This window comes from Opisthorchis viverrini, assembly GCF_000715545.1.
Source record: "Opisthorchis viverrini unplaced genomic scaffold opera_v5_189, whole genome shotgun sequence".
Classification (NCBI taxonomy): domain Eukaryota; kingdom Metazoa; phylum Platyhelminthes; class Trematoda; order Opisthorchiida; family Opisthorchiidae; genus Opisthorchis; species Opisthorchis viverrini.
Genome location: NW_008751836.1, coordinates 46,571 through 70,695, shown reverse-complemented (window position 1 = coordinate 70,695; position 24,125 = coordinate 46,571). Strand labels below are relative to the sequence as shown.

The 24,125-nt window shown below is 44.9% G+C and overlaps 4 protein-coding genes across 4 annotated transcripts in view; 2 read left to right on the top strand and 2 right to left on the bottom strand.

Moving 5' to 3' along the window:
• T265_07635 (hypothetical protein) overlaps positions 1-2,819 on the top strand; it is a gene marked incomplete at both ends in the record, with an annotated part of 8,749 nt that extends 5,930 nt beyond the window's left edge. The window contains one exon of the mRNA XM_009173208.1: positions 2,394-2,819. Within this exon, the coding sequence (XP_009171472.1) occupies positions 2,394-2,535 (142 nt within the window). The remainder of the gene's footprint in view (positions 1-2,393) is intronic.
• A 339-nt stretch (positions 2,820-3,158) lies between these two features.
• Positions 3,159-22,771, top strand: T265_07634 (hypothetical protein; the record flags this gene model as incomplete). Its single annotated transcript, XM_009173207.1, has 4 exons — positions 3,159-3,175; positions 7,882-8,266; positions 20,418-20,630; positions 22,607-22,771. The coding sequence occupies 4 exons, from the start codon at positions 3,159-3,161 to the stop codon at positions 22,769-22,771; spliced, it is 780 nt and encodes a 259-aa protein (XP_009171471.1).
• Positions 7,867-8,376, bottom strand: T265_07633 (hypothetical protein; the record flags this gene model as incomplete). The annotated part of the gene is made up of 1 exon (XM_009173206.1): positions 7,867-8,376. One exon carries the CDS (start codon positions 8,374-8,376, stop codon positions 7,867-7,869), a length of 510 nt encoding a protein of 169 aa, XP_009171470.1.
• Positions 14,645-24,125, bottom strand: part of T265_14341 (hypothetical protein) — a gene marked incomplete at both ends in the record, with an annotated part of 52,230 nt that continues 42,749 nt past the window's right edge. The window contains 5 exons of the mRNA XM_009173244.1: positions 14,645-15,271; positions 15,882-15,997; positions 18,271-18,366; positions 22,624-22,947; positions 23,027-23,350. Of these exons, the coding sequence (XP_009171508.1) occupies positions 14,851-15,271; positions 15,882-15,997; positions 18,271-18,366; positions 22,624-22,947; positions 23,027-23,350 (1,281 nt within the window). The remainder of the gene's footprint in view (positions 15,272-15,881; positions 15,998-18,270; positions 18,367-22,623; positions 22,948-23,026; positions 23,351-24,125) is intronic.

Below are 24,125 nucleotides of genomic sequence, written 5' to 3'. Positions count from 1 at the left end.
GTTTCTTTCCAGATTGTCTGATTGAGCGGTTGGAGGTGTAGGCACCTCAGTATGCTTGACATAGGCCAGCACTAGGTCCTCTCCCTCACCCACTCTTTTTCTCTTCTCTTCTCTGTAGGGCTTTTAATGCATATATATATATATATATATATATATATATATAAACGAACTTTATGGTTGTACGGCAGTGAAGCATCAGTGCCAACACTGATGTTGCTGTCATTGATGATGATGATGATGATGACATTTGAAAAACGCAACGGGCAGTAGCAACGAACAAGCGCATGACCTACGCCACCTGTAGCTAACGGAGATGTGGTCCATCGGTGTTGGTGTTTGACTCTCATTTGAGGGCCACATGTGGCCAAGTGGGTTCGGTTGTCTTGAAAGCTAGTACCGCACAGAAACAGTCTGGTCAGCCCATAAATGCAGCAGGCGTTCACCGTTGTCCGTGTGTCTGTGTGTCTCGGTGCCAGTCTTAAGCGGCCACTCAGTTGAGCCTCAGCAGCGCTAAGCCTACATGCTTGTGCATTAATGCCCACGGCAACCATAAAATTATCTGAGCTTTTAACCCGCCGCAGCAAGGCGCTGGAAGCCTCGTAAAAACTGTCCTTGAGAGCATCAGAGATACAGTCTTCTGTGGGGCGATCAGAATGATATAAAACCCCACAGAACCAGCATCATTGGTTTCTGGATCACTACATGCGTGCAACTGGAAGGGAGTGGACACCGATGGGGAGGTCACTTCAACAACTGCACTTGGATCTTGACTCCTCATTTCAGACAGACGGCCCTTATCAATAGAAAACGAGCCCTGCTTGGTTGTTTGTTGTGTTGAACAACCCTCAGTGCTGCGTATCCTGTGGGCTGGCGGAACATTGTACGTATCACTGAGATGTCAGGCACTAAAATGATGCGTCCAAGCGCTGGCAATCTTTTAGCTTATATTTCGGAAGCTCTTTAAGGGCCAAGCCCATCAGCAGTTGAGAAGCCAACGTTGGGTTTGAACCACGGACATTCCGGGCATCTCCATTCTGTGTACACTCTTCGTCATAAAGCCTTTTCGGTTGCTCTTCGTCTAAAGCCTTTTCGGTTGATTTCCCATATTATAGCCGGACTGCTGGGTAAGACTGTGTTGATAGGACAGTCGTGACCAGTATTATTCAATCTATTAAGTGGGAATAATCAAGTTGCCATGTGTGAGTAGCAAAGATGGTATTTCATCTTGGATAACAGCTTGTCACCACATATGAGCTAAAGGGACTTAAGCCCATGTGTAAATAGTATGGGACATTGGACTAGATCAACACAAATTGCTACGACCAACAGTGCTTTCCTGTGTCCGCCGTCGTGCAAAAGGATAACGCCAAGGTGGTCACTTAGTTCCGGGTGACTATCAGAGTAAGGTGTAATTCCAATTATAATGATTCGTTACATGATCCAGATTTACATAGTGCACTTAGGAAAACCACACAATGATCCTGGGTCTTTTCAGTTGCCGGTTGGCTTGTATGCGGTGCTTGACAACTGGGTTGAGAATTCCTAATCCGATTCGTCTGCCATCAGCATACCACAGCGATTTGACTAATCTTTCCTAACTACGTGTGGCATCCAGACCAATTAACCTTGTTCTTTCTCAAGCATGAATGTTGCTCGCACTCATCACTGATCAGTAATACGGAAACGGTCTTAGTGCATCACTGGCGGTCACATGACTGTTACGCTGATGTAACCTTGTCCATTAATCCAATTTCTGGCTAGTACCACCAAAAGTGGCGCGTAGTGCAATCCTTTGCAGTTGACGGACTTGTGGCCAAGCCGTTTCACAGAGGAACGTTGCCTCATTGGTGCTAATCGACCGCTCGGAGTGCGATGGCTAAAATAGTTCAGCCGAGATGCGGGTTAGAATTTCTATCAGGGATGCTGACCTGCGAACTACTGGTAATTGTCAACATGGGTAGGACAGCCCGGCCTGATTCCAAGTTACTTGGTGAGACGTGGATGCGAATAACTGATTATATCCCAGGAATGAATGACCTCCATATAACTGTTACCGTCTTATTCAGCACTTACTCATCATGTTGTACGCTGAAATTGTGAGAGAAAACCCTGACTTAACTGATGGATGGAAAGTTTCTGTGCCACATACAATTTCTGGAAAAAAAATGCAAATTTATCATCATGATGCTCATTTATTTTTTGTTTGCTGTCTGTATTGTTGGCAGCAGCAACAGCACTCTTAGTAAATGCTAAACACTTGTTCAGTTTTCCGTATGTTTGCCAATCAGCTACCTGTTGGTACTTCGTTTCTATCCTTTCCATTCTCTAACCCTTAACACAAATAGGGCGATATCCGCTGTGGTATCCCTTACCCCCACTTCTCTTCATTACAGAAAAAAGGCTATCATGGATGAGCTTTTCGAACAAAACCGGATAGACCCAACTCACCCGGAGTTTGAGTACGACAAGGAAGTGGACTTTCCGCAGGATAAAGTCGAGACTTGTTTGTGGGATTCTGATGAGTGTGAGCTCTGATTGGCGGAATTTTTCGATGAAATCGGTGTTGATTCTGTCAGCTGTACCAATCTTACGAATTCCGGTTCTGGGGATAGATAAGTTTGATTTATGGCGGGAGCTCCTCAACATTTTATCGGTTTACTATCCATTGGATTCTGCTAAGACTCATGAGAAATGATGTACGGGAAATGATGTATGTGAACTGTATCCCAAAGTCCTTCTTGTTTAGAGACCGCATGAAAATGGCATTTCTGTGAATTGGATACAACTTCTCAATCTTAATAAACAAATGTATACAGACGCTATTTTCGTTCTCGTTGCTCAGTTTCCCTGGGTATCTGGATGAATCGTGTACATAGGTCATCCTCCCATCCTCGGTGGCTTCGTTTGATCAGATTTTGACTCAGATTTGCTGCCCAAACTTTGGCCGCTTTCTTGAGTTAAAGGATGTCTTGCATGTCTTTCTGATTGCAATATGAGGCTGTCTTTGTGCAGAACGTTCCACTGGGAGATTCAGGTGAGTTTCACGAGGACACCAGCTTCATTCGTAAACGAGTGTACAACCCTAGTGATACATAATTTGGCGTCCAAGAAAGACGTTAGGAAGATGAAAAAGATAAAACATACCGTTGGCTGCCGAAATGTTCTTACCAGCCATGTAAGTCGTGTTGTACCAACAACATACCATCCTGATCTCAAATTTGTTAAGGGCCTCGTAACAAATACAGTACTGTACTCGAGTAAACACTATCGGGAGTTGTCAAAGTATTTCATCAACGGGTATGCTTCTTCACAGGCTTTCTGTGCAGAGGTAATGAAATCGCATTTGTATCTGGATGATTTTCAATAGATTTCATAAGGTTGGATTGGAATTTTCCGTTTTACTCGAAGTGACTGCCCCAGCCATCCGTGATGCACCTGTGTGGCGGGTGTCGGTAGCTAGTGCTTTTTATCCAGCAACACTTAAATAAAAATTGTCAAGCAAGCTATCGCGGAGACTGATTACTTTATAACAACGAAAAGCATGATGAGTATTTGGAAATCAACAGCTGGAGTAGTTGAATAAGTCCATGGTTCCGAAAGTAATAAGCGGAAATATCACCTATTCAGGAAAGCTATAGCGGAGCAACTCATGTTTTGAGACGAAGTGATCCAAAGCGACCGGCGAAACTTGATACGGCACCCACGGTTGGCTTTGAGTATTCATTGAGTTTACTTCCCCCTGTTTGATGCTGTAATATCATTTACCTCGTGTAGATCCTGTTTACGTTTTTGATTGTACCATTCACAAATAAACCGAAAACTGTCTCGCGCTTTGATCACTATAAATGAAGTTATAGTCAGAAATATAGGAAATGAGATCGTTTAACCGTGGTACCCTTTCGGTGCCGAACCGCCATCCCACCCGAAGGAAGCACGAGGGCTAGAATACTGCCAGGTTTCCAAGCCTGGACAGGTAAGTCGAGAGGAAGAGATCGGGTTCGAACCACGGACCTTCCGGTCTGTAAATTCGCGCTCTAGCCTTTGAGCCATTTCAACCCAGAGATATAGGGGCTCCGGTGATTTTGTTTTAGGGCGTATAATTCGGCCATCTACAGCGTCTTCGGTGTCTGGAGCTGTGGCGGCTAGAACGCTTTCCATCCATCCGAAACTTAGCCCTTAGTACAAAGTGACTATGTGAACAAGCCGATTGATGCGTAATAGGCAAGCCCGGTTTGCCAAGCTCTTCGTATGGGAGAACTGGAGCTGTGGCGACTAGAACGCTTTCCATCCATCCGAAATTTAGCCCTTAGTACAAAGTGATTATGTGATCAAGCCGATTGATGCGTAATAGGGAATCCCGGTTTGCCAAGCTCTTCGTATGGGAGATTTCGGTAGTGCTAGTTATATCTCTAAACAGTTTCATCATCTTAGAATAACGTTTAAAACAAGACACCAATGAAAGTACCTGCTAAGCCCGAATTAATCAGTTACTAGACAAGGATTGTACTTGGAGAAGCACGAACTCGCTGCCAATGTATCGAATTTATTGTGCGCCTTTCGGTTACTCCGTATCTCAGGTCCTAAAAATTAATGTACATCTTGCGACGCAAGTGTAGTATTACACGCTCTCCTCATAGCAGAATTGGTCAGTGGGTGAATAATACGGCCAATAAACGGACTAAACACATATATCTGCGGAAAATGCTTTAAATAAGAGAAGAGGTGTGCAGTTTCCTCTCAAGAGATGTTAAGTCGGCGTTATCCGACCGTTCCCAAACCTCTCTACGACGCTGTCACACTTTGAAGAAGTGTGTTGGTGACATCTTGGTCAATGCTGCTCCATCCTGCCAACTCAGGACTTCAGTGCAAACTTTGGTGCCCTTGTGCACTTGGCTTGCTAGTTTGCTCCCAATGCTCTCAATACGGTGTGGCTGCGAACTGTAATCTGAGCACTAACATCCAGATACGGTGAAACAGAAGTCAGTCCCTTGTGAGGTAATAGATCTGCAACGCTGAATCATCTTGGTACTCGAGACAGCTGGACTCCACCGGATGTACGCCATTCTACCTCCCGAGAAGTACCTGAAACCAACACTGAGCATCTTTTGTTATTTATTCGGTCGGAATTGATTTTTCATGTACGAAAAATGCACCGGTAGTAAACAGCAATTGGTTCATCCAAATCGGGTTTTTCTTATCATTACAGATGGTCTGGCTCCACTGTGGTTTCGCCTACCATAAGTAATGTGGATTCTGAAACTTACGAGCCAAATACACCTTCACTTCCTTATGATTCAGAAGTGGTGCTTCATTGATCACTTTGTACTGACGTCAGCTACTACTTCGGCTCTGTTGCACACACGGCTAATTTCGAATTACGATGGGTCATTCGCCGTTAGCCCTCTTTTGAAAGAATGGTAGGACTGTCTTTTCATCTCTTCAAAAGTCACATTCCTTGTCTGGACACAGTTTTACGTTGTTTCTAGACCGTTGCAATCGCCTTGCGATGCCATATGTTCCGAGACGAATTTTCGAGATGGTTTACCTTTCTGTGTCAGAGAGTTGAGGTCTTTGTGGCGCGTGAAGAATCGTTAAATTTTGATGAACCAAAGTTGTTATGATCCTACTTGTTTGTAGGAAGGAAAATTACAGTCAGCTGACAACTGCTAAACCCAAGGTCACCCTGTGAGTGTGAGTCACTCAAAAGTGAAATCACATATAGATCAAGCGTTCAACCATGATACCCGCTGGCTTGACGCCACTGTCAGAGCGATGTTAACCATTAAAACAAGGGCAAGCATGACCGCATGAACAAGCCATCTCAGCGCGTCACTTCCGCTGATACACCTGTTCACCAGTTGGATTTTCATCTACTACTGAGCTGGTTTGGCTAGACTTCTACTCGGTGGTAGACTTGATAGATCGGGATCCTTGCGGGTTTTTTCGTTACTTGTTGGACATTTGTGCGTTTACGGCTTTCCTTTTGAGATAGGTGGTCGAAATTTCCATGACATATTGGCCCAACTGTCTTCGACAACAGAATGGCCAACAAAGTGGACGTGATAGTTATCAAGAAAACCCGGGGTGATGGATTGCGCCGAACCGAGTGTATTGTTGCATCGATGTGTTTTAGAGAGAACAAGATCGGCGGGCGAAGATGCATCGTCATCGTGAGCCGTCAGCCGTGTCACCATCACGTACCGAACATCCTAGTACAAATTATAAGATTTCAAAAGAAGGACATTAGACGCAGCTGGAGCCGTCGGTAATCACTTTTGCAATGGCGAAGGAAACTCACCCTGTCTTTTCATTGTGCTTGAAAAAATAATGAGCATCAAGTCGGTGAAGTTATATCAAACCGAAATTACACTGGATATGTGGATATGTTTTCATAGTCACCTATTCATATCACGAAACAATATCTCGGTTGACTCTCTCTGTCGGATGCACCACGTGGGGAAAGTGGATGACTGTTCTCGCGATGCTGACTCTAGGGCAGGTAAATGAATACGGCAAGAACAACCCTGACCGATTAATATTAAGAAATGTCGCCAAAGAAGTACCAAAAACTTACCGCGATTCCATTCCTGTCCACGAACCGGTTGATGATAATTTGAAGCAACCATTCTTCGGTGGTATTAAACCAGAGACCGTGTGCCAAAAGTACTTCGAAGTAGGCGTCCAGCAGTCCTGGCTTCATACAGGTAGATGTTCCCACACGGGAACTGGCACCTTGATGGTTGCTTAATTGTCGTTTATAAGGCTTCCATGATCAATTGCGAGGCAACTTAACACATCGGACAAAATCAAGCTAAGACTATGGTACACTCCAATTCAAAACGATGACTTGTTCGAATGTCATTCAGACTCCAGACTGGAGGCTTGCACCCGTCTGGGTCAAGCCTCCTTGTTTGTCAAGGCGAAATTCCCCACCGATATGTCAATCTCTTGAGGCTGTACTCAGTCGTTGTATGCAGATAATGCCCACAGAATGCAAGGCCCTAGTTACGATATAAGTTGTAAGAGTTGGTGAGTGCGTCTCTGATAGCAGTCACTGAAACAGGATTGATCTAGTAAATTGAGTGAATATCCATACTCGGTCAAAAGATAAGAAGGGGAAGGACTGACAAAATTTTAAATTACGGATAATTTTGCGGCTACTCAGAGACCCAGATTAATCTCTGTTGCAGTATCTGTTGTGTTTTTCTCCCAAACGGAAATTCCAACTGGACGGCACGACGTGAACTCAGGTTATTCTGGGTTGGAATGACCGACTGAAGCGCGCTGTTCTGCTTCAACCCCTTAATCTAGAAGTAAGTGACATTTGGTGTTTTAATGACAAAGGAGGTTCTCAGTGGGTTAATTAGCTAGTTTAAAGGACCGGATATAGTTTCAAATCCCATGGAAATTCAAGACCCACCCCCAGATATATATCACTTGTGGGTTTGAAATCAGTCACTGCACTGGTACAAAGAAGTTAGAGTTTCTGACGAATTCATCGCATGGACTGAACATGATCATCATTACACCTAATTATTGATCAGCAGGCCGTCTGAATCCACAGAAAAAGGCTTAATAATTAATTACTCACATAAGTAACGTGACCAACAGCTTCCGGACTTTGTGTAACTTCAACAGATACACTTTGAGGTTGTTACTGGTGTATACTCATGCGTATATGACTGAGGGTAATAGACAATGTATGACGATAATGTGCCGACCAGCAGTTGCAATTTTACCAAAAATAACAGAGTAACGAGTTAAAAATTGGTCTCATTCACAAAGTGCATGTTGGGGAATAATGGAAGACTGATTTATGTGCACGTGATCTGCAGTGGAGTCCGTAAACCTGTGAATCCAAGGTGTTTATTTTTTAATCAGGAATCTCCGTTTGGTGGTTTTAGGCTTAGGATATGGGCTTGTTGGTGCATCAACCGCACCCATAGGAGAGACAGTTCCACTGACAGGTCTTTCTTCCGGCATCTCGGTTGGTTCACTTATCGAATCTAGCATCATCAAACTCCGCCTGAGCAATGCCAAATTCACGGGGAGGTTGGTCACCGTGACGCTATTGCGCAAAAGACGTCGAGTGGCCTTCTCAGCTAATGCTCTCATTGTTTTCACGCCTGCGTACTCCTCAAATGTTGGCGGATCTAGTTCGAATACCGGATCGTACATAAGCATGGCTGACAATGCTCCTGGATTGACAATTATACGCTTGTCTGAGCGTATCACTCCGGTATCCTCCAGTCGATCAAAATGTGGAGTAGGCTGAATGCGAAACGCCCAGAGCCGCAGGTAACCGATGATAATGCAGATAAAGTAAAGTACTAATTGAACGAGACAAATAATGCAGACCTCTGTGGTGCTAGTCATGTGGACGAATCTTCACTGACAATCGATATGCAGTGGATTTAAAAACCAACCACAAGTTGCATTACCAATGGGGCCAGGTGGGGTTTGACCATCTATCAGTTGTTGCCTGCTTTGCGGTCCGGAGTTCAAATTGAACGATGTCAGCAGTTCAGCATCTTGGTCCATGGAAGAATGATCCACGTTAATGTTGCTACCATTGTTGACTTCTGTGCCATGAATTATAACTACTAGGATTCATTTGGGTCAGCAATGTAACCGGAAGTGAGATGGTTCAAAGTATATCTAGCTTTTCTCCAGTAGTAGATTCTGCAAAGTAGGAGCACGTCTAATTCAGCGGAGAGTTTCTCATCCCGAAATCGGGAAAAATACCATCCGAATGCACTCCAAAAGTGAAAAGGTTGGTTTTCAGCTCGCAGCTACATAAAGTGGTGGACATAGCGACGGACTAAGTTCTCACCGGTTTGATAATTTCGCATGTCTGGATTATTAGAACAACCGAACTGAAGTTGCCATGTACATTTAGGCTGGCTGGAACCTAATTTTTACTTTCGGACGATAACCTCCTGAAAGTATGATTGTTAGCACGTACTAAAACATGATCAAGCATGTTTCTTGTGCCATCACGTTCGGAGAAGAAATTGTATTAACGTGGGTTCACTGGCCCTCGGAACGATTTCAAATAGATTCTATTAGTGCGATTTGAGGACACATCTATCATTATTAAAAAACGTGCATGATTTTGTGGCTAACTTTTCCAGTTCCATTTTGTGATAATTTTGTTATCTCGCTATTCGTCTCGATGTTCCTGACGAGAGGGTAGCGGTGGGGCCATTTGTTGAAGCAACGCTCTAAGATCCCTTCAGGGGGCTGTCAGGCTTTCAGCCAAGCTTCCATCAATTTACTTTTGAAAAGCTGCGTTTTAACTGCGGAACAATCCTTCTAGCCGAATGTTTGGCAGACATACACTTTCCCCTTACCACCACGGTCGCTGGCTTTCGAGGTAACCTTGAATTCAATAAAGACTCTCGGTGGTAATGACCTGTAGTCTTCACTGTGTCACGTTCAGTAGCTAATATAGATGGATGTGACGTTTGATAGCATGAACGTTTTCAGTTCTTCCTATCGTTTTTCGGCAGTTTATCAAATTTAGCCCCTCGTATGTCCTTTGAGGCATTTCATCTCTGTATCACTGAGCTACAGAAAGCTTAGGAAGGTGATGAATTGAACGAGCGCCTGTCGGTCTGGATGGCCCCCGGAAAAAGGAACTTATTTGCATTTCTGCACATGTATTCCAGAAAAAGCGACAATATTGTTAGATACAAACAGCCGGCCTCGTAATCTCGCGGACATGACTGGTCCTACAGTTTGTTGATAACGGTACTCGTTGAGATCTTCACATGGGTGTCTTTAAGCCAGCTGCTTGTCCCCGTCTTCAGATGATATTGGCCAAGTGAGACTTAAGAGATACCTTTCTGGTAAGGTATAAACGTTTCCACGCCAAGTTCGTATCTACTGGGAACAGGTGATGCACACACAACTGCACAAACTAAATCTTGTTTTTCTTGGCTTAGTCGATTGAGTTGGCAAATAAGTGAATCGGTATCACACAAACCGACGTGAGTTTCGGAGACAATACACATCAGCCTAGAGCGGAAGCAGGGTTTTAGCAAGAGACGTTTGTAGTCCAACTTGAAAGGGGCTACAAAAATCAAAGGATCCTTCGAGTTAACTGAACGCCACTTCGGTCTACTTCACCGGTAAAAATTCTAGATGCTTTTCGGTTGACTAACAGTTAAGTGAGCTAGGTTTTGGTTAAGGACCAGTGAAGAATCACCTGCAAGGGTGGATGCATCCAAACTATTGCCTTCAATGCATAGCTCCCATCCCAATTCCCCCACTTGACAGTTCACTGATAGTGCTGTATTTACACACTAATTTATCAGCTCCCGCCTCTAATGCGCAGCTGCCTACCCCACCTCCCCGAATCGTCGATGAACGAAACTGTGGCAGCTACAACCACTGTATGACAAGTACGCGGTTATTGCAGCTGACAATGATGATGATGAGGAAGAGGGGAATGATACTTCCCTGTGGTTCGGGTCGCAAAAGTAGGTTGTCCCACCTGGAATCTTTAAACGAAAAAGCTGAGTCCCATGGCTTCTGGAAACATTCATTTCTGGAGTCATCGCGGGCTTCGGCTAAACCAAGTGGAAGTGTTGCGGCCCCTCTGGAACCTCTCTGGATTTATTGACTATCTGAAGCACTTGACTGCGGTGTGATCAGGAGTCGGGTCTTAGATGACGGTAATTCACTCAAAGAATACATAGAAAACTATAAGCCAAGATGGACGGGCCATGGGGGGCCGAATTATTGTCCCCTGAGATGAGGAAAAACTCAGATGAGGATAGAATACAACGTAGCAGATGGGGAACAAGAATTTTGCGACAAGTTTGGGCACCGGTGGTTCTGGTCATCTTTCAGGAGGTGTAGGCATTTTTGATGTTTGTGGTAGGTTAGCCATGGGTTCTCCTCTGTGCCACTTTTTCCTTCAACTATGAGGCTTTATTCGGGTAGACTGGTATGGGTGTATGGCAGTGAATTGGTGTTCTCATCATAAATGAGAGATTCACTTGGGTTCCAGGTGAGTCTCTTGCAAAACCAAATTGGTTTGCAAATGGGTGTATTTCACTAAATCAGTGTTCTCTGACGTTATTGTTGGTGATGAAGAAGTAAAACAGAAGTATGATAGTGGTGTGGCATCGAGAAAATCAAGGTTATTCGACCATCATGGGTGATTCTCCAGCAGTCACAGTCAGTCGCCAGGGGATTGGGGTGGGGTTTTCAGGGTCAAACCCAGGCGGCAGCACAACTGCTCTCGACAGCATGGAAGTATTAGTTGCTTCTACCATACTTCTGTCGCAGAGGCCAGCATGAACTTTTGCTCGGAACGCTTCGGATTGCGACTGCCTGCAGTACAGTCGTTTGCTGCATTTAAACTTGTTGCTCCCACGCGGCCTTTAGAGACCAGATTCACCAAGTAAGTCGTGCGCACGCTTGTGTATTACCTTGGAAAAAGGGCTCCAAAACGATTTTCGTCTGAGTATGGTAAAAGGTTGTTCGTAATGCCGGATTTTCGTTCCACACGTAATAGAGTAGGCTAACTGTCACAGTCAGCAGGGACTACAGCCTGAGCCGTCATGAAGCGGCCACCATGTTTTTACCTTCAGAGAAGTCAATGGCCCAAATGGAAGTTGCGCCATCTCTCCCGCAGTCTTCTTGAAACACCCAAACTGACTTTTCTTGCTACCGAACAAACAACACTTCTACATCCACATTACTCCAATCGTTATCACTCAAGATTTATGGTATTGCATTTGCAGTCCCCCCCCCAACTATAAGCTGTTCATATTTTTTTCACAAGGTCCACCCATTTTGGTGAATGTTCTTGCTACTGACATCAAGCAAGATCCACACTCTGTCCAGGACGTGTTCGGCCAAACTGTCCTTAACTCTGTGTGCTGAGGTCTACTGCTTTCGTCCGTCCGTGTTCAACACCAAGTTGAACATATTTAACGTAATAACTCCGAAGTGCGTTCATAAACAGGCAGTCTTTGCACCCACCTCAATCCTCGATATTTGCTGTCCTCAAGAGACCCGATATCAGGACCCTACCAACCGACTTTGATTAGCTTCTCCGTCTGATTCACAAAATTCCCACTGGGGTTCTTTCGAGCCATCTGGATCTGATAGGGAGTGTTGATTTAGCTCTCGGACGCAGGGCTGAGGCCGCACCCAAGTAATGAATCGCCACTGAGTCAACCCTGTCCAATAAGAATTAAGGGTACATGTAGAATGTCCGTATATATCCCAACCGATTGTTGTCCGGATGTGGTACCTACCAGCGCTTACGCTTCGTGGGTTCCTAAATCAGACGTCATGATCTTAGCCCGAGACTCGATAACTGGGATCGGCGGCAGCTGAGGAGCATTTGGGCGGTTCATTTGGTCTGGGAAACTCTCGTTCAGACAAGGATGAACGGCTCATGAGCTTGTTTCTTTGCAAGCAAAAACTCCGGACATACCAGTCACCAGTTATTTGGTGTTCTCCCTCCGTAGAACAACCCTAGAAACAAGTTGACCCAACAGCTGCCGTCTGATTCGATACGATTGTTTCGTTTCTCGGTCACACATTGCCTTTTATCACATGACCGCGTGCAAGAGGAAGTACACATTTCTCTGACGCGCCAAATTAACATGATTCTACGAAGTGATTGCAAAAGAACGGTGGCCGACACGGGCTTCTGAAATGGTGACTGCCACTCCGGCCTGCAACTCTTCAAAGCTGTTGCAGATAATCCGTGTTGATGTTAGGGAATCGATCATTAAGGTTGTTGGCATTAAAATTCATAGTTTCAGGTGCCGCTTAAAAAAGATGGACAGAGCATTTTAGCAGTTTAACTGACATCCGCACCAGCCAGCTCGCTGCAAAAGTTCCTGATCCCCGAGCTTCAAAGAAATGCATGCCCCAAAGTATGATGAAAAGCGTGTATCTATGACATTGCTTCCATACTTTTCAGGCGACTGTGGCCAACTAGTGTGGTATCCCCTCCAGAGAATTACTCATTTTCCTCGTCTTTATGGAGGCTTCACGTATGGTATGTAGCAACAGCTGCAAAAAGATTGAGATTCATTCCGCTGAACAGGTAGTCTGTCAAGCGATACGCCAACCGTCACTGTGTCCTGGGTATAACCTTTGCTACACATCCGACGTATCCACTGGAGTGGGCAATTCAGTTTTCTTTCGACACCGTTAGTATTCTCAATAACGCATAGGAAGATCAGGCTGAATATGTCAAACTTCTTCCTGTCGGAAAGTTAGCTGACTGGCAGGTGGCTGATGATACCAATTCGACTGTTAATATCACCCAGGAAGCGGAAACTATCTTAGATCGGTTAACGCACGCGTAGAACGAAACGACGTATGCCCTCTGAAGGATGCGGTGTACTTTGGAGAATTGACAGGAGCTTGAACCTTCTCTTATCCTAGGTGACAGGCTTGCAGCAGTGAAAATGGGAAGCCACAATTGTTTACCAATCTGAAACACCTATTGCAACGCGGCATTAATCTTTCTAGGCTTACTGTCGTTTTGTTGCACTTGTGTGAGACCCGGCCCGCCACGTGGATTACGTTCGTCGGCTGATTGTCGTCTTTGACAGTCGTTGCTTATGTAACATCGCACTTGCGTGGTGGCAGCAATATAGTGAGACATGATGTACTGAGCACCGATGGTTCCATCACGAGCCAGATTGTTTTGTTACATTGACTTAGGTTTGCTACTCCACCGCACACTATGTTGGGCCTTAGAGACAATGATAGCCGTTTGTTGGGGGACCCTTAGGAATGTTGTTCTGAATCGAAGCCTCGAGACCAGAAAACAACAAACGAAACCCAATAACAGCAAGTCATAAAAGACTGTTCAGCTCATTTATGACCCAGTTTTGTTTCTTTCATTTCGTGACTAATTTGGCAGCGAGGCAGTTGCCAAATCTGTCTGGAAAGTATACTGTTTTACGGTCTTCTACAGCTTGGGCTGAACCAAGGCATTTTTCTTATCTTCATGGGTTGCAAGTTTGGACCTGGACTTAATCATACCAAAACAATAACCTTTCTTATATAGAAAAATGTCGGTAGCTCAGGTAGCGAACAAGCCAACGACAATAACCTTTCCTAGACGTATGATCCGACATCGAACGTGGAAGGACTATTTGTGTTTCTTTTCTTATGCTAACCTCTCCTTCGTTGAACTATATCCCCAACTATTACCAGGGCGAATGCTCGATGAACTACGTTCGCCATTCCCTGTTTACTAAGTCCCACATATCGAGATGCTAACATGCGAGGAATATTCACTTGGCAATCGTCAACTGAACCACACTGTTTCAAGGTACACAATGAATGTCGCCCGTGTGGCATTCTTCACATGCGTGGGTTTACGGACATTGCGGGTTTTTTAACGTCAAAAACCACCAGGTGATTTAACGGCAATTTGCACCTTCAGTCACGTTGGACGCTACAGATGTATGTATATGGTCGATGGTCTGGTATTGGACACATCACGCGCCATCAGAAATAAGGACTGTCTCGGTTGGGAGACAAAAACGTGACTACATTATACAACTTTTCCAAGTACCTCGTCGCCGCTAAACCATCCCCTCCCTAATAGATAGAACCAAAAAAGCAGGGGAAGTTTGCCAAATAAAGTGTGGTAGGCAATTTGTCTCTAAGATACAAACACAAAACATATACAACAAACCGGAAAGTATGGAAAGAAGTGATTGCCGCAATCCAATCATATGAGGAGGGATCACAAAGGACAGAGTGTGGGGAGGAAAGCACGACGGTGGATTTCACAAAAGTCGAAATAATAAAGAACCGGGATGACAACTACGTTCAGCTCGAACCAGCACTCGCTCATCATTTATGGGTGTCTGAAGTAGGTTGAGCTTCGGAAGCGAGCTTCTTAAACACGCGAATACAACCATCGCAATCCGCGGACACCACCAATTCACCCAAATAAGAACCAGGATGGCGAGGATCTGCGTTAGGAGGTAGCTGATCTAAGCGCAAGCTAGGTGTAATACATCCGGCTTCACTGTGAGATCCGAAGGTTCCAAGGGCGATGCAACGTCTCAGCTGCTTGTCCAAGGCCAGATTCGGATTAGGACTGAAGATCGCAACAGTGACCATGGTATCGTGTGCTTTAATAGCTTCCCAGCAGTTGTTACGGTCTTTGCGCAACCGTGAGAAACGAGAAATGCGGTCAACTTCGAGCGACTTACGCCATATGTAGAAAAATGAGTTCTCCGAACCAGAGATGAGATATCGACCGGTGGGACTAGAGTAGGGGGAACAAGACCCACAAGAGAAGGCAGGGATTTTGACGACCGGTCAAAACACAGAAAATAGTTTGATTCTTCACAGCATACACGAAAACGGGCATCGCTATGCTCCTAGGTTTTGAAGAAATCTTTTCCATCCGAGGGATTTCTCAGCCATCCACTTCCTACATATTTTGCACGATTCTGTTAGTGAGACCTACACATCATCCAACTGGATTCGAGCGCCCTACCTTGCCCAATATCGTGAAGCCATGGTGTTTACCACTCCTGTGTGTGACGATCAAAATAGATAAACCTTGAATGCATCAGACATCTACAAACAAAATTAGTCTTAACGTGACATGTGATTAAATCGCACGTCTGTGTGCAGTGTAAAATCGAAGTGAGTTTAGCTGAGCCGATATTCAAGACAGTGTGGTGTAAATAGTAAATGCATGTAGCTCTTCTAACAGAAGAAGTCCGAGTGCAGGGTTTTGGAAACTAATGGAGATAATGAATCAGTTGTGCCTTACTACTGACATAGTTGACGAGACGTGTGAAATGGAAATTGAATGATTGTGTTAGGGCTATGTCAAGGGATCATGCAGCCCAACTAAATAAACTTACCTGAACGAAGCTCGAATCTGGCTTGTCTCATTCACAAATCCACGGTATTTGCATAATGTGTGATAATCTCGAGCATCAATTAGTCGAAGTCGCGAATCGTTCGATGTGACCAGAATCTACAACCAGGCAGGATGACGCAATGCAGAATGATGTTGCAATGTGAAGCAAAAGAACATCATAAATGGTAGTCACATGTGATTGGTTGCTTGGTTGCAAAAAATGTTTAACCCGAAAAACCACACTGCCCTATGGAAATGTTCGAGAATCAGCACTCGGATAAAGCTCCATGTGTACAATAGGACCGTCAGATCTGTATCAATATATGCCTGTTCAACCTGGTCTCTATGAACTACCAGTATTGGAAGACTCAGTATTTGGCCACTGGTGCTTAAGAGGAATACTCGACGTAAACTGAAAATCCGGTACTCAATGAGGATGTCGAGGACTGATCTAGCGGCACAGATTACAGTCGCCAGGATTCCCTGTTGAGACCGCTCTGCTCAAAATGGCTCTATTGCAGCGGACGGGGCGAGATGGACCAAGTGGTTAGAGCGCGAATTTACTGACCGGAAGATCCGTGGTTCGAACCCGACCTCTGCCTCTCGACTTCCCATGTCTAGGCTTGGGCGACCTGACAGTATCCCAGCCCTCGTGCTTCATTTGTGTGGCATGGCAGCTAGGCACCGAAAGGGTGCTACAGCTGAACGATTAGTTTTATTAGATTATTGCAGCGGAGGACAGTTGAAAACCTGGTTGTCTACAGTCAAGACCGACGCTAAACTATCTGATCTGTGGAGTCAAGCAGTGGAACAGAAACTGGATAACTTTGCTCTTGGACCTTCCTGCCGATTGAGTTGCATGGGCAGCAGTGATACGGAATGTCCCTGGAGCCGACGAGACAGATGAATAACTACTGTGAAAACAGACAAAAGTACGAGTTTGATAGCATATCATCATAAGACCTCGTAGTACGAATGATCGCAATACGAGGCCCCCTGGCGATAAATTCGTATTGTCCAGTGCGATGGGAGTTTGAACACAGACGATCAACATCACATTAATGGGAGCAGCGACGCTGCCTTCCTTACAACAAGGATGGGTTGGGCAAGGCTCAATAAAAAAAATCCAACCGAAAAATTGCCCAATGGCTGAACATGACAGTCACTAAATCATACAACATGACCACAATGCAAGAGCCCGATGCTATACGGGATAATATAAGGAACAAGACATCCATGCTCCTTGAGACTGGGCCATTCCCGCAGCGGGCGAGCCAGACTATTTAATCATTGGCTCTGGACAGGGTCCTCCAAAAAACCCCTACTGCTCAAGAGTCAGACTTTTGAGGCAGAGTCTACACTCCCAAACAAAACCCTTTCTTTGCTCACTAACTTGCAGGTTATATTTTTGATTTAAACTCGGAAGCTGGAGTACTTCAACTGTGGGGGAACTCAGTCTTGAGAGGACTTGAAATTATTTTGTTTTCGGTTTGGAGAGAGGAAGGTTGTTTCCCCGAGGGAACCGCATTTGACAGAAAGTTCATACCTGCTTGAGGCGTTTTTGGAGATGCACCAGGGCAGTTGTAAACCTGATTCAGATTCTAAATGTAGGGTCATATAACTCAGTTGTCGCTCGAAGGACCGGTTGATGGTGAGTCACACACTGACCCGTAGACTGCTGACTAGTGTTCGCCCCTAGTGATCTAAAATCTCCTCACACTATTATGAATCTATAAGTAGCTCATAGGAAGAATGACTTCATAGGATGAGTGAAACCCATTCGAGAAGTTATCGCCCGAATGGCCGTTCAGTATGCGACCAAGCATTGTCTAGGTGCGAGTTAATCACACTGCAGACTCTCCGTTCGTGGCCAAACGCTCAAGTGTTCAACTCACCAGATGGAAGATCTCGGGTTCGAAGCTGCATTGGGTTTCGTGAGATGAACATTGCTGATGATTCCCAATAAGAGAAAAACTGCTGTACAATGCTTCTCAACACAGATTGGCTTCACTTACACGACGAAACCTCGATTAAAGACCGTGTTTAAAACCTCTAGCTGAGGTTGTGGACTTTAATCCCCTTCAGAATGCACCACTGAGAATGCACCGGAGTGAACAGCTCCATCATGGTACTATGTTTTTCATCAAAAATGAACTTCGGTTCGCAGAGTGAATTCGAAAATCGAAACTTGTAAAACCATGCCCATGTGGTGTACAGACTCAACGCACCAGACCTGAGTATAGCCGCTACTGGGGAAATGCAGCATTAGCGATGCTATAGATACCCAGAGCTGGGAGGTTAAGACTGCTTACGTGAGTGATTCGAGTAAAAAATTACACATAATCGGGGCAAATAGATAAGTACGAGTATACGCAGAGGTCTATCCATACCTTTGTAGAATCGGTTGGATCCAGTTCCACCGCTGTGACGCGGCACTGGCGGCCTTTGGTAGTGAACTTGATCGCAATAAATGTGATGTAGGTGAGCTAAAAGGGAAGAAAAGCGACGGATAGAATAGAAGGAATCTAAAATCGCATGAAAATAGCGTACGGATCACGGAAGTTGCTCAGCACGTCTAACGAGCTAACGATGAGTTGACGCCGGAAGGAGACTAAAACGATGAGCGCTGAAGACGAATATTATTGAGTTAGGCCAAGCTGATCAGATCATCCAGAAGAAACAGGCAAGCAGTCTCTTCGGAAAACAACCAAGAGCTTTTCTGTGAACTCTCTTCCAATACGGTTCCGTCACCAACTGAGGCTTTTAGCTAGTTTCATATGATAAGATGAATGAAGCAACGAAAATAACGAGCAAACCAACATAAATACGAGAAAGCTACGAATCACAATCGAACTGACAGCATAGCGACTAGAAAGTCCTGCATCATGTTCACCTTCACTTGAAACGGAATAACTCTTTTCACGCTTGTGAACTTCGTGATTTTTTTCAACTGTCTGTCTTCCACATCTGTTCAAAACACAGTTCCAACTGACCAGTCTTTACAAATGATAAGCAAGTTCAGGTCGTTGTATCCGAAAACTGACGCACTAGGAGATTAGTGATCACACGCATCATATAGATTGTCATTCGCAGAACGACGTCATAAGTTGTACGCACTGGCTGAATCCTGAGAGTTTTTAACAGTGAAGTCAGCTAGCTAGGTGCGGATCATGGGCCTGTTCGGGGCAAGTGAAAGTCGAGTGGGAAATATCAGTTACAGGTCAGTCTAATTAGCTATTTTTCGATTATCACAATGAACAGGGGAGTGAATAAACCATGCTCCTCATCAAACATCAGTTGTGAACAACTTTCGGGAATTCTAGATGACAGATTTGCTCACCAATGAAAGAGAGGATTGAAGGATTTAGGTACACATTGTAGGCGGCAACTCTGAATACTGTCGTATTAACCGAGTGCTGGTAGTATGCTGACTACATATGATTACCTTATTCGTTTAAAATGGCAGACAGAGAACTCGAAGCAGATGGTGGCGGTGCAGAATTACGTCGACTAACCGAACATGGCCAACATATCTTGAAAACCAGCGCTGTAATATTTGTTCCATGAGTGACCGACAAAAACAAAGGGCATACTGTTTCAAATAGTATGCGATGAAAAATTCAGTGGAAGTAGTTCTGACCCAAATGAACTTTGTAGCAAAAACTACTGGGTACATTTTCATCCTAAATAAATCAGAGATGAATTGACATATGTCACTACAAGATATGGCTGCCAACCGATGTCAGTGACGTTCTTGTTGTCAGTTTCTATCCAGATTGCCTGAGTGAATGTCTGGAGATGTAGGCACCTCGGAATGATTGTGTTAAGCTAGCGCTAATTCCCTTTCCTGTCCACCTTTACTCTTTTCTTTACAATAAGGCTTTCAAATAAATCATGGTTGTACGGCAGTGAAGCATCGGTGTTGAACACTGATGTCATGCTGTCGATGATGATGATGATGATGAATTTCAACCTAATTAATGCACGTCATGTTACAGTTTTGAATCTTGGTAGACTCACTAGAACTGCGCGCGTAGTTTGTGAGAAACCAGTTGGATAGCTCAAAGGTCACGGTTGCGTAAGATAGCTCTTCATGTATTAATTCCCTCCGTAATATCATACTTACCTATGCAAGATGGAACTGAATTTGACTGGGTGGATGTGGGCTTGGTTTTGCTCAAAAGCAGCTCAAAAGGTAGTCTGCTACACGCAAATTAATCGCAATACAAGCGCATAAAGTTTCGAATCCCAACGGAGGGCAAGGTTGGATGATTGTGTTACGGACACTGTTGTGTTAGGCATGGAGACGTGCCAGCATATATCATTTCTAGCACTGATGCCCAGTTGACGACATGTAGATCTCCATGAATACATAGAAGATTCAGCCATGGACTGTGTAACAGCGAATGTTGTTTTACTGGCACCCACATACAACGAAGTTCATTTCTGTAGCTTATGAAATTCCAGAGCTAAGGAACTATTTGCCCGAATGGACCCTTATTTGCTTTAGGAAGGAGGTTTTTTTTGATCGTTTTAGTGCTACGAGATATCAGGTACTTCGGAAAAACCCACAACAACATATCGACGCAAGAAAGGAAGAAAGCACTCATCCAGCCGAGCGTGGATCATGTCTCCTCCATTGGACTGTCGAGGTCAGGAAACGGATCAATTACCGCCTGATCGACAATCAGCAGAAGTACCTGAGCAACCAATATTTCGACTGTTCCTATCTACGTTTGGACAACCTGACGTTAGCTAAGTCCTCGTGTTTCATCCGGGTGCAATTTTAGCTAAAATGTTGTTATAGCTCAGCTGTTTGATCGAGTTCTTGGGTATGACTGTTTCCGCGGAGAAACCCTACCTTACCGAAAGTAGTCCAGTCCCATGGAGCGAAAGAATTGCTAGATCTGTGGTAAACCCCAGAAAGAAATTGATAAAGAGAAACGCAGCGAACTGTAAATGCTATATGACATTTGTATCATAAGAGTGTCCGTTTGTCAGGTTTTTGGAGCTCATCCCTTATGTTCGTTTAGTTGGAGTTTATTTTACTGTCCGAGAATTTTCAAGGGCATTGCTCAGGGTGCTTGGGAGACTGCGGGGTTTTTAAAAAATCCATTTCCATCGGTCGCCTCACATGGGAGGACACTTTTGGTCAGACCCTCCACGTGGTCCCTTCAACTTTGGATGACTGCTCTTCATTTCAGACGGACCACAAACAACTGTTAAGACTAGTCACTACGATAAATCCTGAATGTAGTGCCAGAGCAACAAATCTACCAGACATGAATAACAATCCCGAATAGGAAGTAAGGTTTCCCACTAATTAGCAGATGCAGCTAGGGGCGAGATGGCTCAAGTGGTTAGAGCGCGACCTTACTGACCGGAAGGTCCGTGGTTCGAACCCGACCTCTGCCCCTCGACTTTCCCTGTATAGGCTTGGGCAACCTGGCAGTGTCCAAGCCCTCGTGCTTGCTTCGAGTGGCGTGGCAGCTAGGCACTGGAAGGGTGTTACAGTTAAGCAATAAAAGACGCTGCCAACCGAACGCAGCAGTTTACACGAAAGGGTGGAAGTAGGGCCGCATGCAAAACTCAAGTCTCAGTGGTTTGATGATGACATCTTCCATGTGCACTTTAGGGAAGAAAAGTTACGGACTTGACTGCCTTCCAGTAACCAGGTTCCTTAACGAAATTTCCGCACGAGTTGAAACAAGGACCGACTCCCAATCATCAGCTTACTGAAAATCAAAGGCCCTCCCTACATTAGTTGCTTGGAAGTATATGAGTCTAGCCGCAACAGCTACAAGCAAATGTTCGTGTCTGTTTCGGGAACTGAATGTTTATGGCTGAGTCAGAGCAGAAAGAAGGTCTTTTTCCATTAGGTGTATGGAAACACTATAGCATGAATGAATGAATAGATTAGCGAATATACACTCATCTGCAAACTAATTTGGCTCTTTCGACAGACTCACCTGGAACCCAGCTGAATCTCTCGTTTATGATGTTCTCAGGCAACTGAATGTGCTGCACCAGGCCGCCTCATGTTTCAGTCGCTACGATATTTGAAATATCGCGATACATGTATACTTATAAGGTTGCTGAAAATCCATCGACAGCCCACGACCGGTTTCGCCCTTCTTGGGGCTCATCAGGTAGGCGCAGTCCCCGGGTTTCCGTTAACATTATGTTCTTGAAACCAAATTGCACGAAATTAGCGAATATACATTCATCTGCAAACTAATTTGGTTTGTCGACTCACCAGCAACATTGTGAGTAGTACACTACAAAAATATACGTGTACCACGATATCTCGAAAATCATAGCGACGGAAACATGAGGCGGCCTGGTGCAGCACTTTCTGTTGCCTTAGAACATCATTAACGAGAGATTCAGCGTTCCAGGTGAGTCTCTCGAAAGAACCAAATTAGTTTGCACATGAGTGTATATTCGCTAATTTCGTGCAAGTTGGTTTCAAGTAGAACATAAGGTTGACGGAAACCCGGGGACTGCGCCTACCTGATGAGCCCCAAGAAGGGCGAAACCGGTCGTGGGCTGTCGATGGATTTTCAGCAACCTTATGAGTAGTACATTACAAATGCGAATGAACAGATTCCTTCATTTTCACAAACGGAACCATTTTTCGAGGGAAATTTCTTCTGAAGAGTTGTCAAATTCTCAGGAAGCATTACATGACCTCCGACTAATAAATTTTCGTTCCGTCTCTATAAGCAAAAGCACATACCTACCTCGCTGTTAAAGAACAAGACGCGACCGTCGTACGTGCCCACGACTACCTTTGTGCCTTCGCACGCGAAAGTTGCACATGTGATTATGGTTTTGGGCCCGAAATTTCGTGAAACACCACTAGCTGCAGTGGAGGACGTTGTTACTTGAGGCGTAGGTGGAGGAGTGGACTTGAACAAATTTGAAGCAGTTGTTGTTGATGACCCATTAGCGACAGGCAGTGCGCTCGGTATTGGCACCTCAACCCAGAAACGGACTTTCTTGTCTGGAATATTCCAAAGTCGGAGTTTCCCGTCCAAACTGCCGGAGAGGAAGTATCGATCGTCCTGTTACAGAATAAAAAATAGTGAATGTTTAGCCACGAGGCCGCAGAAACCAGGAAAGTGCATGGAAGTCGAAACATACCTTTGGATGAAATACGATGGTTGGAACGGTATCGTTATGGCTGAACAAGCAAAGACACTCTCGCCTGCTGATGTGCCACAAACGGACTTGGTGGTCCATGCTCGTGGCTAATAGGAACAAGTTTTTCGACCACGTCAAGTCAGTGACCACACCTTCATGACCTCGATACACTAAAAGGGGTTGAGAACGGAAGACCGTGCGACGTCCACGCTCCAAGTCGGGCTGTTTACGTAATGAGGCCGAAGCCTTGGTATTTGAAGTTGCTGAAGGACTGTACCCGTCCGTTCTAGTCGCTTGAGTTGAACTGCAGGTCGACGTGCCATCCTGGAATAGACAGAACATGTGGGTACGATTATTTACAACGAATGATTAGGGTAATCTTGTTCGGAACTACTATACTAGAGCATCTACACAGATTCATGCGAAGGATAAACCACGGGAACCAGCACCAAACACATATGGGACGTAGATGGGAGCAGACAGAATTTTCGGTGAATAGGAGAACGCCGAACGACTGAGAGGTTGAGTGCCAAAGTGCTCAACGGTAGATGACGTCAGTGAAGGGTGAACGAACTTCGGACTTAGTCGTGGCCGGTTTCTGCTCAATCCAGGCAACTCAACTGTCGTAAGCATTCATTTGAGATAGATGGCTTAGTGTGACTCCGATTCCGGTTCCTTTCCATAAGTCTAGTCTGAATTGAACGTCTCCATCACAAGAGGACTCACGGTGTTTTCAGACTGAGAAATCTGGTAACGGTTCGACGTAAGGAAGACAACAGCTCAATGTGCCACGTTCTCCTGCTAATGCGGAAGGTATTGGCTATGATGTGACAGCACTACACATAACTCTATACATTCACCTATTCCGTCGGCGTGATCTAAACTGTCTGGGTAAACAAACCCACCATTCACACAGCGACAATGCCCGTTCCGCTTGTGTGTGGTCGTAAGAGTTACTGCACCCGCTTACCCATCCGTGTTCGCCCTCTGTCTGCTCCATCTGTTCTGACTTGTCCTACCATGAAACCTGGATATTCACACCATCAATCAGAATTATACAGTCCACCCGAGATAGGAGTGCTGTAATGATAATTTTAAT